The 15,023-nt window shown below is 30.6% G+C and overlaps 1 protein-coding gene across 1 annotated transcript in view; it reads left to right on the forward strand.

The window, feature by feature from the left end:
* The window catches only part of LOC142319656 (lysosomal alpha-glucosidase-like), a 68,861-nt gene that overhangs the window by 22,483 nt on the left and 31,355 nt on the right, over positions 1 to 15,023 (forward strand). The window contains exons 8-9 of the mRNA XM_075357200.1: positions 5,126 to 5,230; positions 11,116 to 11,256. Coding sequence (XP_075213315.1) covers positions 5,126 to 5,230; positions 11,116 to 11,256 — 246 coding nt within the window. The remainder of the gene's footprint in view (positions 1 to 5,125; positions 5,231 to 11,115; positions 11,257 to 15,023) is intronic.

Genomic DNA, 15,023 nt, shown 5'->3' on the forward strand with positions numbered 1-15,023 from the left:
ATAGTTATGAAGGATAGAGTACAGAGTGTTTAGCCTAATTAAAAATTCCAGATACATCAGTTAAAGAGAAATAATAATAGAGTTAAATGATCTTATGGTTCACTTAAAACTATAGGGACACCAAATGGCAAGGCCTTTCGCTTGCTTTTTAGCTACCCTCTTTAAGTTGACCACGCAGACACTACATATTAGTTGAGGGAGAAGCCCATGTCTTGTCCTGATCACTGATTTTACAGTCAAAGTACAATTTATAGCCGTTTAATTGAACGTGTAATGTTTTTCTTAGGTGATTTTTATAGTGAACCACATACATAAAAAAAACTATCTGAATCATTTATACCTGTATGAGGCAATCTGAGACTTTACTATTCACTCAATGCAGTTATCACACAGACTGAAGAAATTGTACTATTAAAATCAGTAGGCTAAGAAAGCTAACAAACTTTATGTTGTTTTTTGTACAGACATAAATCTTTTTATGTATGCTTTAATGGGAGGTATAATGTTATATACATGTGGTGTTCATGTAATGACCTAAGTTTTGTCTCATGGTTAATAACTGATTAATAGAATTAACATATATACTGAGCACATAAATATAAAGTAATCATAATAAAATTAAAAAAAAAAACAACAATTTGTATAATCATGCATCATAATCAACAGTTTTCAAAATTTATGTTTTGGAATTTTTAAAAAATTTACAATGGAAACATTCTGGTGTCAGATTTGTTTTCAACATTAAAAAACAGATTGGTTTCTTGTATCACATATAAATAAATAGAAATTGTGTTTTTCAGTGTAATTTTTTTCCAACTAATTATTTTAAGTGGTCCCATCAAGTAGATGTAAGTTAACGGATTTAGTTTACTTAAATAATTGAAATAAAGTGTATTTTTTATATCATGTTTAGTTTATGGTTAATCTTACTTTAATTTACAAATTTTGAAAATGATTTTGGCATTTTAAAATTAGTAAAATGATTTAAATTTTGTAAAATGTATTACAATTTCATTAGGACAATATTAATTCTTTGTACAGAATTGAAAAATAACATAAAAACATCCTTACATGAATATTAAGATATTTTTTTTGTGTGAATAATAATGCTCTAAAATAAACTGCTAATTTAATATAGAGAATTATGAAAAGTATGAATGAATTTACAAGAATTTAATTTGCAGAATATATGTGATATTCATTCTTATGTCTCTCACCTCATTCCTATTTTAATATTGATTTTAAACAAGTAAACAAATTATATCTTATTTCTAAGAAATTTTGAAGACTTTAACTAATTAACAGTTAGGGAGTAAGAGGAAAATGTGTTTAAATAAAAAAAAAATCTATTTATTTGTTTATTACTGCTCAGTATCTCTGCACTATGAAAAGTAAAATGACAAACTTTAAATCCATTAAGTAAAGTGATGACCTTTAGCTCCTACATTACATAATTTGGACAAAAAGGTAAATTTTAGTCAATTGTGCTTTTGTTAATATCATTCCAACTTCTTTTTGTTACTGGAATAACAGAATTTTTTTAGAGTTGTATTTTATTTTTGAATGTCCTCACAAAGAACTGCTTTATCAAGTAGCAGTGTTTTAAGATTAATGTTGTAACGTAATGTGATCTTATGAATATTCTGGGATTCTCCAGATATCCCATGCAGCTTTTGGAATTTGGGGCCCCATAGGCAGCCATATCCCTTATTCATGATGTGTGAATGAATTACTCACTCAAGACATGTAGTCTTATACAGACTCAGGCTGACCATACTTGAGGTGGTATGTGATAATAATCTTTTTTTCTATTGTTTATCTCGATTGAACTACATGCTGTTAATGGCTTCTTTACTGATCTAAAGTTGTGAATTTTTTATTTAGTAGTCATTCTGCTGTACCATTAATATTTAATTTAATTGCTGATCTTGGTGGCAGAGTGGTAGCATCTCGGCCTTTCATCCAGTGGTCCTGGGTTCGAATCCCGGTCAGGCATGACATTTTTTCATATGCTACAAAATTCCATTTCCATATCCCACGCCCAAGCTTCAAGCTTATGTGGCGATATAAAGCCAAAAAAATTCATCATAATTCAATTAGTGGAATTACATTACACAAGCCTGCAAAATTTGGGTTATGGAATGTTTTTTACTTTTGATAATTGATTCCTATCTATTTTTTAACACTGAATTCAAAAATAACATTCATTTTTTCCATCTTGTCAGGATTTTTTTGCAAATTGCAAATTTCAAAATTTGTGAAAGTTGAAAAATTGCAAAAATATAATAATATAAAATAGACTTAATAAGTTTTTTTTTTTAATAATAAATAATATAATATATTCACTTTTTTGGCTTATACTATGCATTCTTTTAGCTAAATAGTTGAAGATGACAAGACTGTGGGAGAGCTTGGCCGACAGGTTGTAACAAGACTTAAATGATGTAACATGTTTATTGGCAGCTATCCACACCACTCGTGCACCGTGCAACTATTATCAATGTTGTTTCAACCATCGCCGTGAGCAAATTGAGTTTTTTCCGTTTTCCATGATCAGATGCGTTTTTGTTGATGTAAATTATATTTCCAGGTTATAAAGCAAACTTTCTGTTTTCAAAATGGCTTCAAAAGGCTGCAAAAATTCTGCAGATTCTTTTTGTTACGTTTTAGGTGAGTTAATGGTGGAAAGGCAAAAAAGAAATATAACAAGTTTTGTTCAACGTTTGACAAGTGTACCTCACTTATATCAGATTGATAATAGGAGATCAAGACAAAACTTGGGCACCCAACTATGTTTGCTACACATCTGTTGAAGGACTTAGACGTTAGTCAAAGAATGAACATGAAGATTTTAGATTTAGAGTTTCAGTGGTATGGTGAGAGCCATGAAGTCACACCAAGTTCCTCATGGTCCAGACAAACCAGCCAATTTCACCAGAAAATTTACCTGAAATAGTTGGTTTCACAAGTGATTTAAATGAAGATAACATTGATTAGTATGAATCAGAGATAGCTGTGCACCAGAGCTTTATTCACAGTTTGACCTAAATGATTTGGTTCGAGGCATAATGAGAAGAACTTGCTAGCAACTGGCACCTCATTTTCATGGTTCAGGTACAGAAAAAAGGATTTTCTTCCATATTTTTTGGAAGAAGGAGAATTAGTCTTTTGCACTGATGTATGTGGATTTTTGATTAGATTTAACATTCCATACAAAAGTATCGATCAGTGATTGTTGATATGTTCATCCAAAAGAAGCCTCAGAGTTGTCCTTCATCGCAGGCTTGTATTATTGACTAAAAAAAATTTTCTTGCATATTAACTTTACATTTCCAGCTATAATCTATTCCTGGAAGAAAACTGAATGACTGTCCTTTGAATTTAATCGTAAGCATCTGTTAAATACAACATGTTTTTGCATTCAGATTCTTAATGATAATGTGTTCAAGTGAGATTTCAGCACTAAGGATGTTTGTGTATTCAATGGCCTCTATACAATGGACCAACTATTGAATTGGCCTTGGTGAAATGCACACTACTCATTCGAAGATTTTATGTTTTTTACATTTAACTTTTAATATGTTATTTAAGAATGAATTATTATCTCAGTAAATAGACTCTTTCAGACATAATATTATTTTTATTATGAGAGCGAATCAAACTTAAACAGTAATTTTCCTATTCTGCACAGCAGGCTTAATGTTCAATTTGTTAGAGAGGGGGAACCAGCTTGGTTAGCTCTTCTGCTGTGTTTTGTCATCAGTACAGCCATGAACGAGCAAGTAGTTCTGTTGTCTATGCACAACGTATAATCATGAAGTTTTTAACTAATGAAGCCATTAAACCTGGGGAAATTTTAACTAAAGAGATGTTACACTATCCCAGAACCAAGTGTATACGTCGATAAGACAACTTAAGAGTGGATGAGAAAGTGTAGAAAATGAAACTCATGATCAACGCCCAAGGTCAAGTCTCACAGCTGACAACATCTGTGCTGTTTGAGAGCTTATCAAAGGTGATTGCCAGTTCACTGTTGAAGAAATTCTGTCAGAAGTGGGTATTAGCTATGGGAGTGCTCAATCCATTATCACTGATCATCTTGGCTTTAAAAAAATTAGTGCTCAATGGTTTCTGAGGTTGTTTACCAAAAACAGGTCAGATTGGAGATCTGTGAGAGAATTATGAATTGATTTCGGTAAGAAGGGGGTGAGTTTTTCAGGTGCATTGTCACATGTGAAGAGAAATGGGTCCGTATTACACTCTGGAGTTAAAAATGGTGAGTAAGGAGTGGCGAAGGAAAGAGGAGGGCTGCCCAGTGAAGGCCAAAACTAGTCAGCCGAAAAAAAAAATTGTCAGCCGAAAAAGTTCATGCAGTGATTTTTTTTTACTCAAGGGGAGTTTTACTCATTGATTTTATCCGCAATCAACAAACTGCGAATGCGGCTTACAATCAACAAAAGCCGCATATCAAAACAAAAGACAGGGTACGCCCATCAGAGGTGTCATCCTTCTCCATGACAACACCAGGCCGCACACTTTTATGATAAATTGCTACTTAGATTTGATAGAATTTTTGGAAACTTGCACAGTTTATCTTGTCAGAAAAAATCATTAATATCGAAGAATTAATTTTATAAGTATGATTAGTATTACGTAATGAACGAGCTGTTTAGAAGTTTTGTGAAAATTGTGTTTGTTTTTTATGTTTATTGTTTTTCATTGTTTAATATGCTACATATGTATAAATGTAACATAAAATAAAAATAAATAAAACATAAATAAATATAGCCAATGTAGAGAAAATAAATAAAATAATATAATGATAGGTGAAATGATAAAAAAATCTTTGTTGGTAATTATATTCAAGTCCAGCCAATCTAAAAGCTAGTCAGTTGCAAAGAGAAGTTACCTTTTAAATCTATTTATCAAGATTGGGCAATCAACCAGTAACAATGGAATGTTAGATAACTGCAGATTAAGATAATTGGAACTCTCCAGTAACAGAAATTAATTCTACTTATTTAAAACATAGTATAACTGAGTAATACATTTCATTAGATTGTATATTATTTCAAATTAAATTGGAATGAATTTTTTTTTTTTTTTTTTTTTTTTTTTTTTTTAGGATACACAATGGAATGATTTGGACTACATGGATAGAAGGAATGACTTCACTTATGACAAAAATACATTTGATGGAATTAAACAATTTGTAGAATACCTTCATCAAGTAAGCTGATTTTTTTTTTTTTTTTATAAACAGTATCATAATTTATCATTTAACACGTAAAAATATTTATGAGTTTGTCATGATGTCAAGAAGTTACAGGTATAATTTTTGACATTTGAATTTGATTTCAGTAATTTTTCAAAAAATTATGAATAAAATTAGGATAGACAACTTATTCTGTAAGGTGAGGGTATTTGTAAAATTATTAAAAAAAATCAAATTCCTTTGGAAAGAAGGATAAGAAATTTCATTATTCTAAGATAATTACTGTAATATTGTGAAAGATTCAGATTGTAGTATTAAAACACAATATAAAAATTGAATTATCATGTTATTTGCTACTGCTTCTATATTTATTATAATGATGAATTGTTTTTTTTAAAAAAATATGAAAATTCTCTCATATACCAGAGTTTGGTTCTCTCATGAGTATACATAGTTGAGAAGTATTATATTTATTCAGCTAAAACGTAATTGTGTTAATAGGAAACTTTTTATACAAATTTATTTTTATATTGTAATAATTTTCCATTTTTAAATTTCATCTTTGTTTTGATATGAACCCAATGATACAAAAATTTTTAATTAAAAAAAATGTATGTGTGTGTATATGTATGTGTATATATGTATATATATATTGTTTCAAACTTTGAAAGTGATTGTTCAAGCAAAAAAAAAAGTTAAGTTCTTGCAGAAGTACCATTTTACACACTTATCAAAAAAAAAATATAATGGACTTATATTTTCAAATTTAAAAGTAGTGGCCATATCAATTACTTAAGACGTTAATATTTTTCTAAACATTTGTTTTGTCAAATTACATTTTCTTAGCTGATATCTTAAACATAGTTTGTGAAAAATATAACACTAAACTTGTTTAAATAGGTTTCAAATGAATCATATTTTACCAGGCAACAAAAAAAAAAAAATTTGAGCCAGTTTTCATTTCCTGCAATATCAAGAAATACATATTTTTCTTAATGTAGATCACATTATAGTAGAAATAAACACAGATTACATGTAACAAACATATTAACGTTTGAAAATTCACATCGCCACAATTTTGAAATAAGTTCATAATATTTGTTTCATAAAGAATGACATTTTAAATTAGTTTATTAAAATACACTAGCCTGTTTTTAAGATATATTTCTTCTTAATTTCTAATGAACAATCACTTCCTGCATTGTTTGGAAACATCTATATAAAAAGACTATTATTTAATTTAAAATTAAACTTAATTAAAAACATGAAAGTAGGCACATCTGTAATACATATTTTTTAATTTTTTTTTTTTTAATTAACATATTTTGAGACCTCCAAAGTAAGAAAATTTTAAAAATAATTAAATGTAATATTTATATTGTTTTTGCATCTGTATTAAAAATAAATTGTAGAGTAATAAAGAGTTGAAAAAAAGTTTAATCACACTTTAATGCATAAGTAAAATTAGATTTTTTTATATTTCATTAGCCGATCAGGCTTGCTTCGCTTGCCAAACCGTCTAGGCAGGGGGCTCTGCCCCCTGGATTATTGATGCATTTGTATTCTTATGTTTGTGGGAATATCAAGTGTTTTACAGAAATATTAAGGAAAGAAATATTATTGTATAGAGAATATTTTTGAATATTTTGGTGCTTTTATATCTAAATTAGGCGTAAGGAATGATTAGTAGGTGTAGAATTTAATAGAAATATAATATTTAATGCTAGCCATATTGATAACAGAGGGTTGGCTTAAGGTACCCATGTTGTTCGTTTAGTCTTGTGTGTGGTTGTATTAGTTGACAGTCCAGCTGCTGCTATTGGTGCAGAGCAGATCATGTGATTGCTGCAGAATGGACTGCATGATGTGCCAGGTGGCTGCACATAAACAACTCTCTCACGTTAAATAAAGAATCCTTTTTTTTTACTTCTAAATATTAATTAATAATTCCTTTCTTTCATTAATAAAATTAAATAAATAAAATTAATTAATAATAATAAATAAAGATACAAATATAAAATATAAATGAAAATAATCAACACTTTGAAACTGAATTAAACAGTCTGTAAATTAATTGACAACAGACTGCTTCTAGAGGGAGAGAGTCGTGGAGGGAACCGTATGTAGCTGTCTGGTGTACCACCATTGGTCTGCTCTGTTCCAATAACAGCTAAAATATAAATATGAGCACATACAACAAAGAAACAAACAAACCCACGCACCATCATTTTTTATAGAGAGTGAAATGAAGTTTATTAAACCAAAAATGTGCTGTTTTGATCGAACACCTTTTACATTTTTAAGGTAAAATCATAATCATCCCATCACTATAGAATTTCTGTGTTTTCTGTGTTCAGAAAACACAGTAAAAAAATTGTGATAAGTAATTTTCACAGGTCTCTTTTGAAACCAACTTTATACCAAGTTAGTTTTGTAGAAACTGAAAAATGGCAGTCTGATGTGGTAAGTGCAGGTGACAATATACTATATGGTGATTGCATCAAAACTTCCCAGCCATTTTTCCCAGATTTTGGTCATTGGTTGATTAGAGCCAGGTGCATCATTGACATCAAAATTTCCAGATTGAAAATGCTTGAATCTGCTTTGTGCCACATGTATTGATACTGCTTCATGCCCATAAATACCACAAATTTTTTAGCAACCTGGGTCCCTTTTTTAAAACTTTTAAGCTCAGTATATTGTTTAGGCTTTCTTTTTTGCCCAAAAGTACAGATACTGCAGCAGATCTATTATCTCATTTTGTATATTTTTCCCTAGATAGTGAGCTTTAGTCTCTTCTTTTTTGAGTACGCTACGAATGTGCTCTTCCATAATGGAATTAAATTCAGATAGCAACCCAACTATTTTAAGAAATTACCATTATACTCAAACAAGTTGTCGCTTATACCTTGAAAAGCCAGACCACTTTTACCAAGCATTTTAGTAATTGTTATGATTCTTAGAAGCACCTCGTTCCAATGATATGTTTCGGCATTAATAATTCTTGAAGCGGTTGCATGTACAGTTTTGCAACACTGTAACCTTTGGTTAATTTCTAGCTGTGATTTTTGGAAATTTAATGCTCTTTTAAAGTTTCGCCGTGTTTCTTTTAAAAGTTGCTTCCAACTTTTAAAACCTTGCTTTGAAAGAGAACTAACTATATAGCCGAAAATTCTGTAACAAAAGCAGTAAACGCAGTTTTGTGAGAGTACACTAGCCAGTCTCGTAAAACTTGCTCTCCATTGCTTAACATTCATGTATAATAATTTACGCTAAAATGTCGACCATTGTCATTATGCAATGGTTTAGGTGGACCTTGTCTTAGCAAAAAACGTTTTTCAGCGTCTCCTAAAATTCTTGGCCACAATGCTGGATCTGTTCTCAAAGTTTGTAGAATGCTTTCTGTGGGTGTCACGTTGGTGTCAATTTTTTCAATGCTTTCATCTGGTGATGGTAGAGTCAGAGTGTTGTCAGTTCTAATTGATTTAGAAACTTCATCCATTTGTCTGTTATCATCATCCTCTGACGATTCCATGTTTTCTTTTATAACTGGATTTGAAGTTGGATTCTCAGAGTCGTCATTTGTTTTGGTACAACTCTAGATATAATTCTGTAATGCGCCAGCTTGTTTTTGCCCTTCAGCTTCCTTTTCCAGCCTTTTTTTTTTTTTGTACTGGTAACCAGACAGTTTTCTTTGTTTGTCAGATATTCTGGAAGAGGCACACACATAACTCAAATTAAATAGTGTAAACTATAAAATAATATAAAAAAAAGAAGATTTATCCTTGTTCTAAATAAACTAAAACTGTAATTAACATAATTTCAAAATTATATTCCGTCAATCGACATAAAAATATTTATGCGATACACAAAACATTTTTCGTATGTGAATGTAAAGAAAGTCTAGTGTTATTATGTATGTATTTTATAATAACAAATGTTTCAGCAAATTATAAATAGTCATTTAAAACAATTTTATAATTCTTGATTTTGAGATTTTATTCAGTTTAATTATTCAAATATATTTTTATAAAGCACGTTTTATCAAAGCAGTTAACTTAATAAATGTCTTATATTATTGATTCAAATGATTATCTTCATGAAACAGAAATATAAATAGAATATGTTCTAATTTTATATGATATTTTATTTAAAAATGCTTTCATTGTTTTGATTTACAATAAACTAGTATCAGACTAAACAACAACTTAATTATAAATGTACTTACCTTTAAAAATTAGGAAATCACACTGAAGTAAATTTTATTAACTTCCACATTTATTACTACTGATGTAATAGCAAGAATAATGCTATTGTGTAATGAAACTGCTCTTTTATAATTAGAGGTAATAAGCAAGTCTATGCATGTTAAAACACAAGTTAAGCAGTGCTCTGCTCTCATGCCAATGCTATTCTGTTCAGAGAAGTATGTGCATGTTCAAACAAACTCAAGCATTGTTCTTTACAAATTCTGCATTAATTTTTTGTTAATAGTATAAATATTTTTATCTTTTAGACATAAACAATATAAATATAACGAAAAAATCGTATGTGAAATTTTCTATTAATTGAGTACTTAACACATAAATACTTTTCTCACACTTACAGCCAAAATACCACCCCCAAATTTTTGCGCCTGGACAAATGTTTGGGTTGCCCGCCCCTAGAGCTGGTGCTACTACACATCATTTACATTCATACATATTATCCTCATTCATCCTCGGAAGTCTTATGATAGTTGTGAAGGCTAAAACTGAAAAAGAAGTTCAGCTATTCCTGAGATGTGTGGTTAATTGAAACCCAACTACCAAAGAACACCGATGTCCATGATCTAATATTCAAATCCATTTTATAAAAGTAACTGCCTTTACTAGGAGTTGAACCTCATAACTCTTAACTTCAAAATCAGCTGATTTGCAATGACGAATTTACCACTAGAACAGCCTGGTGGGTTGGTAATGCTGAGACTGTTCAAGACTACACTTCATTTACATTCATACATATCATCCTCATTCCTCCTCTGAAGTAATACCTGATAGTGGTTCTGGAGGCTAAATAGAAAAAGAAAATAAATATATAAAGTGTATGATTCACAAAGAATGTAACCAATATTCAGGACATGTTTTACCGGTGAAAACAAAGAAGAAAGTTTTTTATAAACATAGGTTTGGAAACAATTTTATTTTAAAGTTTATTATGTTATGTCTTTAATGCAGTTCAGAATTGTTATTACTTTTGTGTTTACATTCTGTGAATTTTATTCGTACATTTTACTCAGAATAAAACTTTTGTACAAGTTTTGTTTAGACTTTTATGAGTTTAGTACCCATTTAACAATGTTATTTTAACCAAACATAAAACAAGTGTTTTTCGACCCCAATCTTTTGTTTTTTCCCAGATTATAAGTCTTGGACCTAATTTTGCAATTTTTCTTGCTTAATTTTTACTGAAGGCGTGAAAATGAGGATGAAATCTTTCACCAGTTGACATTTGTGAACACTGTATTTCTGATCCTATGTTTGAACTTTCTTCTTTATTTTTCACCAGTAGAACACATCCTGAAAGTTTGTTACATTCTTTGTGAATCACTCTGTATAAATTATTAGAGGGCTTATGGAAACATGAAAGAATATACATAAATATGGTTGGAGTTGTGATAATTCTAACCATCACATTTCTATCAGTTCTCACTTTAGTAAATTGTTTTGGCACTATTACTACAGTGGTAATACCATTTAATATTGGTTGATTTATTTCAGGTTATCTTGGATTTATTGTATTGTATTATCATAATTATTAAAAAATTAAGATAATTTTTCATTTTCATTACATATTAATTCATTATGCTTATTTATTTCATATTCTAAGTATTTTAAATCACATTATGATTCATGTTTCAGGAAGAAATGCACTATGTGATTCTTGTAGATCCTGGAATAAGTGCTGGAGAGCCATCAGGCTCTTATCCACCATATGATGAGGGAATTACAAAAAAATTATTTATCATGGACAATACGGGTCAAAAGCCTTTCTTATGCAGGGTAATTGTTACTTTTAGATATTTTGTGGGAGTTAAAAAATATGGATAAAAAAATATTTCAGTAACCACTAAACAATACATAAACCTCTGTAACCAGATTCCTCCAGCCTACAAAGAACACATATAAACACCACATGGAACAGCAGATTCAATCTTTCTTTGTAAGTCATCTCATAAAAACAGTACATTAATACAAAACATATAACATGAAAATATTGTGCATTGCATAAAATTTGTTAATATGAACATAAGATAAATCAAATTAATTATTTAAGTAGCTACTGAGGAGTTTTCTAACAATCTAAGAGATTTTTTTTTACCTTTAACAAGGTAATTCCACTGACGAAGCTGCATAATTAGCTTCAAGAAAAATGATATCCGTGCAGTTTAAAAGGCATTAAATAATTTTTATATTAGTCATTGTAAATAAAAAAATAAAATATTTATCAGCTTAAGAGAAAAACTTAATCACAAAATAAAGCAAGTAAAAGGAATTGCTAAAAGGAATGGGGCATAAAGTTTTCCTAAAAAATTCAAAATTTTTTGAATAATGTGAAAAATCAAGATTTTTCACATTAGATGCATAAAGTGCTTATGCAGTTACTCCTGTTTATACTAAAATTGCCTGAGTAAAGTATAAACAATGGCTAAACATTTGCACACATTAAAAAGCAATCTTTATTTTCAGATTTTGAATTGAAAAGTTTTTATAAAAGTATAAAAATGAGAACCAAGGCAAAATAATTACTATGAAAACTCATAAGGAAATTTAGGTCAGGGTGTTGATGACTAATGAAAAAAAAATGCAGAACTGCCAAGTAAGTTAATGACAAGCTACAAAATAAGATAATGAATGTTGCGTGAAACCAGGTACAAGTTGCATGAAACTCGAGGTAGTAGTTAAGAATTACAAATTAATTCTTGAAGTAGTTATAAGCATATCATATAAGATTCTACAGGTGCTGTAATAGTCTGTTATCTATAAAAAAACTGGTCTGCATAAGTACACTGATAACATGATATATTCAACTTTGCATATCCCTGGTAGTCCATTTTCTTTCATGTCTTTTCTTCAAAACTAGTTTTGTATGTTAATATTTTCTGTAGTCTTTTGATATGTTTTTATTTAGCTGACTGCAAGTTCAAACTGTGTTTTATTATAACATATTCTGTTGTTTTGGTCTAGTTTTATTTTTTACTATGGCCAGCAGAAAGTGCTGGTCATAGAAAAGGCAAGATGACACTAAAGTTGTAGAGAAGGCTAAATCACTGTAGTGTTTTTTATGTTAAAGATAAAAGTATTAATTGTTTACCAAACAATTGTAGATTTTTTATCTGACTAGGTTTTTTTTATTGAAAAGTAATAAAATAAAAAAGTAGCTCCAAGGGAAGTTTCTTCATTATGATTAAAGTGTGAATAATGTTTTTCCTCTAATCACCTACAATAGGGTATGTTAGATCAATTACTTCTAATGTGTTCTAGCTTCTTTTCTTTTTTGCTAGTAAGTTTCCATTCTTTCAGACATGGATTTTTTTTGTTCTTCTCTTTTTGTGTTTTGACATTGCTTTCCCAGGAATTTTTGGTTTTCATCTTTTAATATTTTCCTTAGATTGTCTCTTTCTTTAATGGCTTTTTTTTTGTTACATTTAGTTCTGCTAGATCTTGAATCAGTTTTAACCATTTCTCTTTGTTTTTCTAGAAATGAAGAATTCAGTGATTTGTTTTGTGAATCTGTTGTATTCATTCTGGAGAGATGATTATAGAGGTTAATTCTTTCTCTCATTGTGTCTGAAAGTCATTCTGTTTTGTTGTATATATCTTTATTGGGAATTAATTTAAGTTTATCTTTTTGGAATTTTAAACCTAATATTTTTCTGATGATATTTTTCCTTCATTCTGGATTATCCATTATTCCTTTGCTAACGATTCCGCTGTGTACAAGGCTTCTGGTTTTATTATTGTTGTAATGTTTAATTTTAATGTTCCAAAAATCATTTTTTATTATATGTGTCTTCTTTAGTCAATTGGAATGCAAGTTTCATTTTCTATGTTTTGTTCTCACACATTTTGGTGTTTTGTAATTGTGCATTTGTTCATTGCATTCCAGCTGATCCATTCTCCTAGATATTTCAGTTGTTTTATTTTCTTAATATTGCAATAATTGATATCAAGATTTTTTAAGCATGCTTAATGTTAGTCATGATTTTAATTTTTTCAAAATGAGATTTTAAGTCCCATTTTAGCCACTTGTTTTGTACTTTCTTGATTTGTATCTCAGCCTCCCATTATTTTTTAGCTACAAGAGTCATATCATCTGTGATGTAACACAATTATATTTTTAATCCTTTTGTCCATATTTTAATTCTATAATTTTTAATTTTTGTTCCAATCCTCCTCTATGAATCATGAGACCTTGCCGTTGGTGAGGGGGCTTGAGTGCTCAGGGATACAGAGTAGCTGGACCGAAGGTGCAACCATATCGGAGAGGTATCTGTTGAGAGCCAGACTAAGGAATGATTCCTGAAAGAGGGCAGCAGCTCTTTCAGTAGTTGTTAGGGGTGTGAGTCAGGACGACTTAAACGGCCGTATCAACATCACTCAGTCCTCTGAGTACTGCGCAGCTGAAAGCAATGGAAAACTACAGCTGTTTTTTTTTCCAAGAAAATGTGGCTCTGCATTTTCAAAAGCAATAATGGAGGCGCCTTCCTTGGTAAAATATTCCGGAGGTAAAATAGTCCCCCGTTCGGATCTCCGGGTGGGGACTACTAAGGAAGGGGTCACCAGAAAAGTAAAAAATAACATTCTACGAGTCGGAGCGTGGAATGTTAGAAGCTTAAAAAAGGTTGGTAGGCTAGAGAATTTAAAAAGGGAAATGGATAGGGTAAACGTGGATATAGTAGGAATTAGTGAGGTTCGGTGGGAAGAGGAAGGCGACTTTTGGTCGGGTGACTTTAGAGTAATTAACTCAGCGTCAAATAATGGGCAGGCAGGAGTAGGTTTCGTGATGAACAAGAAAATAGGGAGGAGAGTGGAGTATTTCAAGACGCATAGCGATAGAGTCATTGTAATAAGGATAAATTCAAAACCTAAACCGACAACGATTGTTAATGTCTATATGCCTACAAGCGCCCATGATGATGATGAGGTAGAATGTGTATACGAAGAGATTGATGAAGCAATTAAACACGTAAAAGGAGATGAAAATTTAATAATAGTTGGAGATTGGAATGCAAGCATTGGAAAAGGCAAGGAAGGAAATATAGTGGGTGAATACGGGCTGGGCAAAAGGAATGAAAGAGGGGACCGACTTATAGAGTTTTGCACGAAGTATAATTTAGTAATTGCCAACACCCAATTTAAAAATCATAATAGAAGAATATACACTTGGAAAAAGCCAGGCGATACTGCAAGGTATCAGATAGATTATATCATGGTTAAGCAAAGATTTAGAAATCAACTCGTGGACTGCAAAACTTACCCTGGAGCAGACATTGATAGCGACCATAATTTGGTGATAATGAAATGTAGATTGGGGTTTAAAAACCTGAAGAAAAGGTGTCAGATGAATCGGTGGAATTTAGAGAAGCTTGAGGAAGAGTTTTGAGGAGGACATCGCTAGAGGTCTGAGTAAAAAAGATAAGATAGAAAATGTAGAAGAAGAATGGGAGAATGTTAAAAAGGAAATTCTTAAATCAGCAGAAGCGAACTTAGGCGGAATAAAGAGAACTGGTAGAAAACCTTGGGTTTCAGACGATATATTGCAGCTG

This window comes from Lycorma delicatula, chromosome 2 (genome assembly GCF_047948215.1).
Source record: "Lycorma delicatula isolate Av1 chromosome 2, ASM4794821v1, whole genome shotgun sequence".
Classification (NCBI taxonomy): Eukaryota; Metazoa; Arthropoda; class Insecta; order Hemiptera; family Fulgoridae; genus Lycorma; species Lycorma delicatula.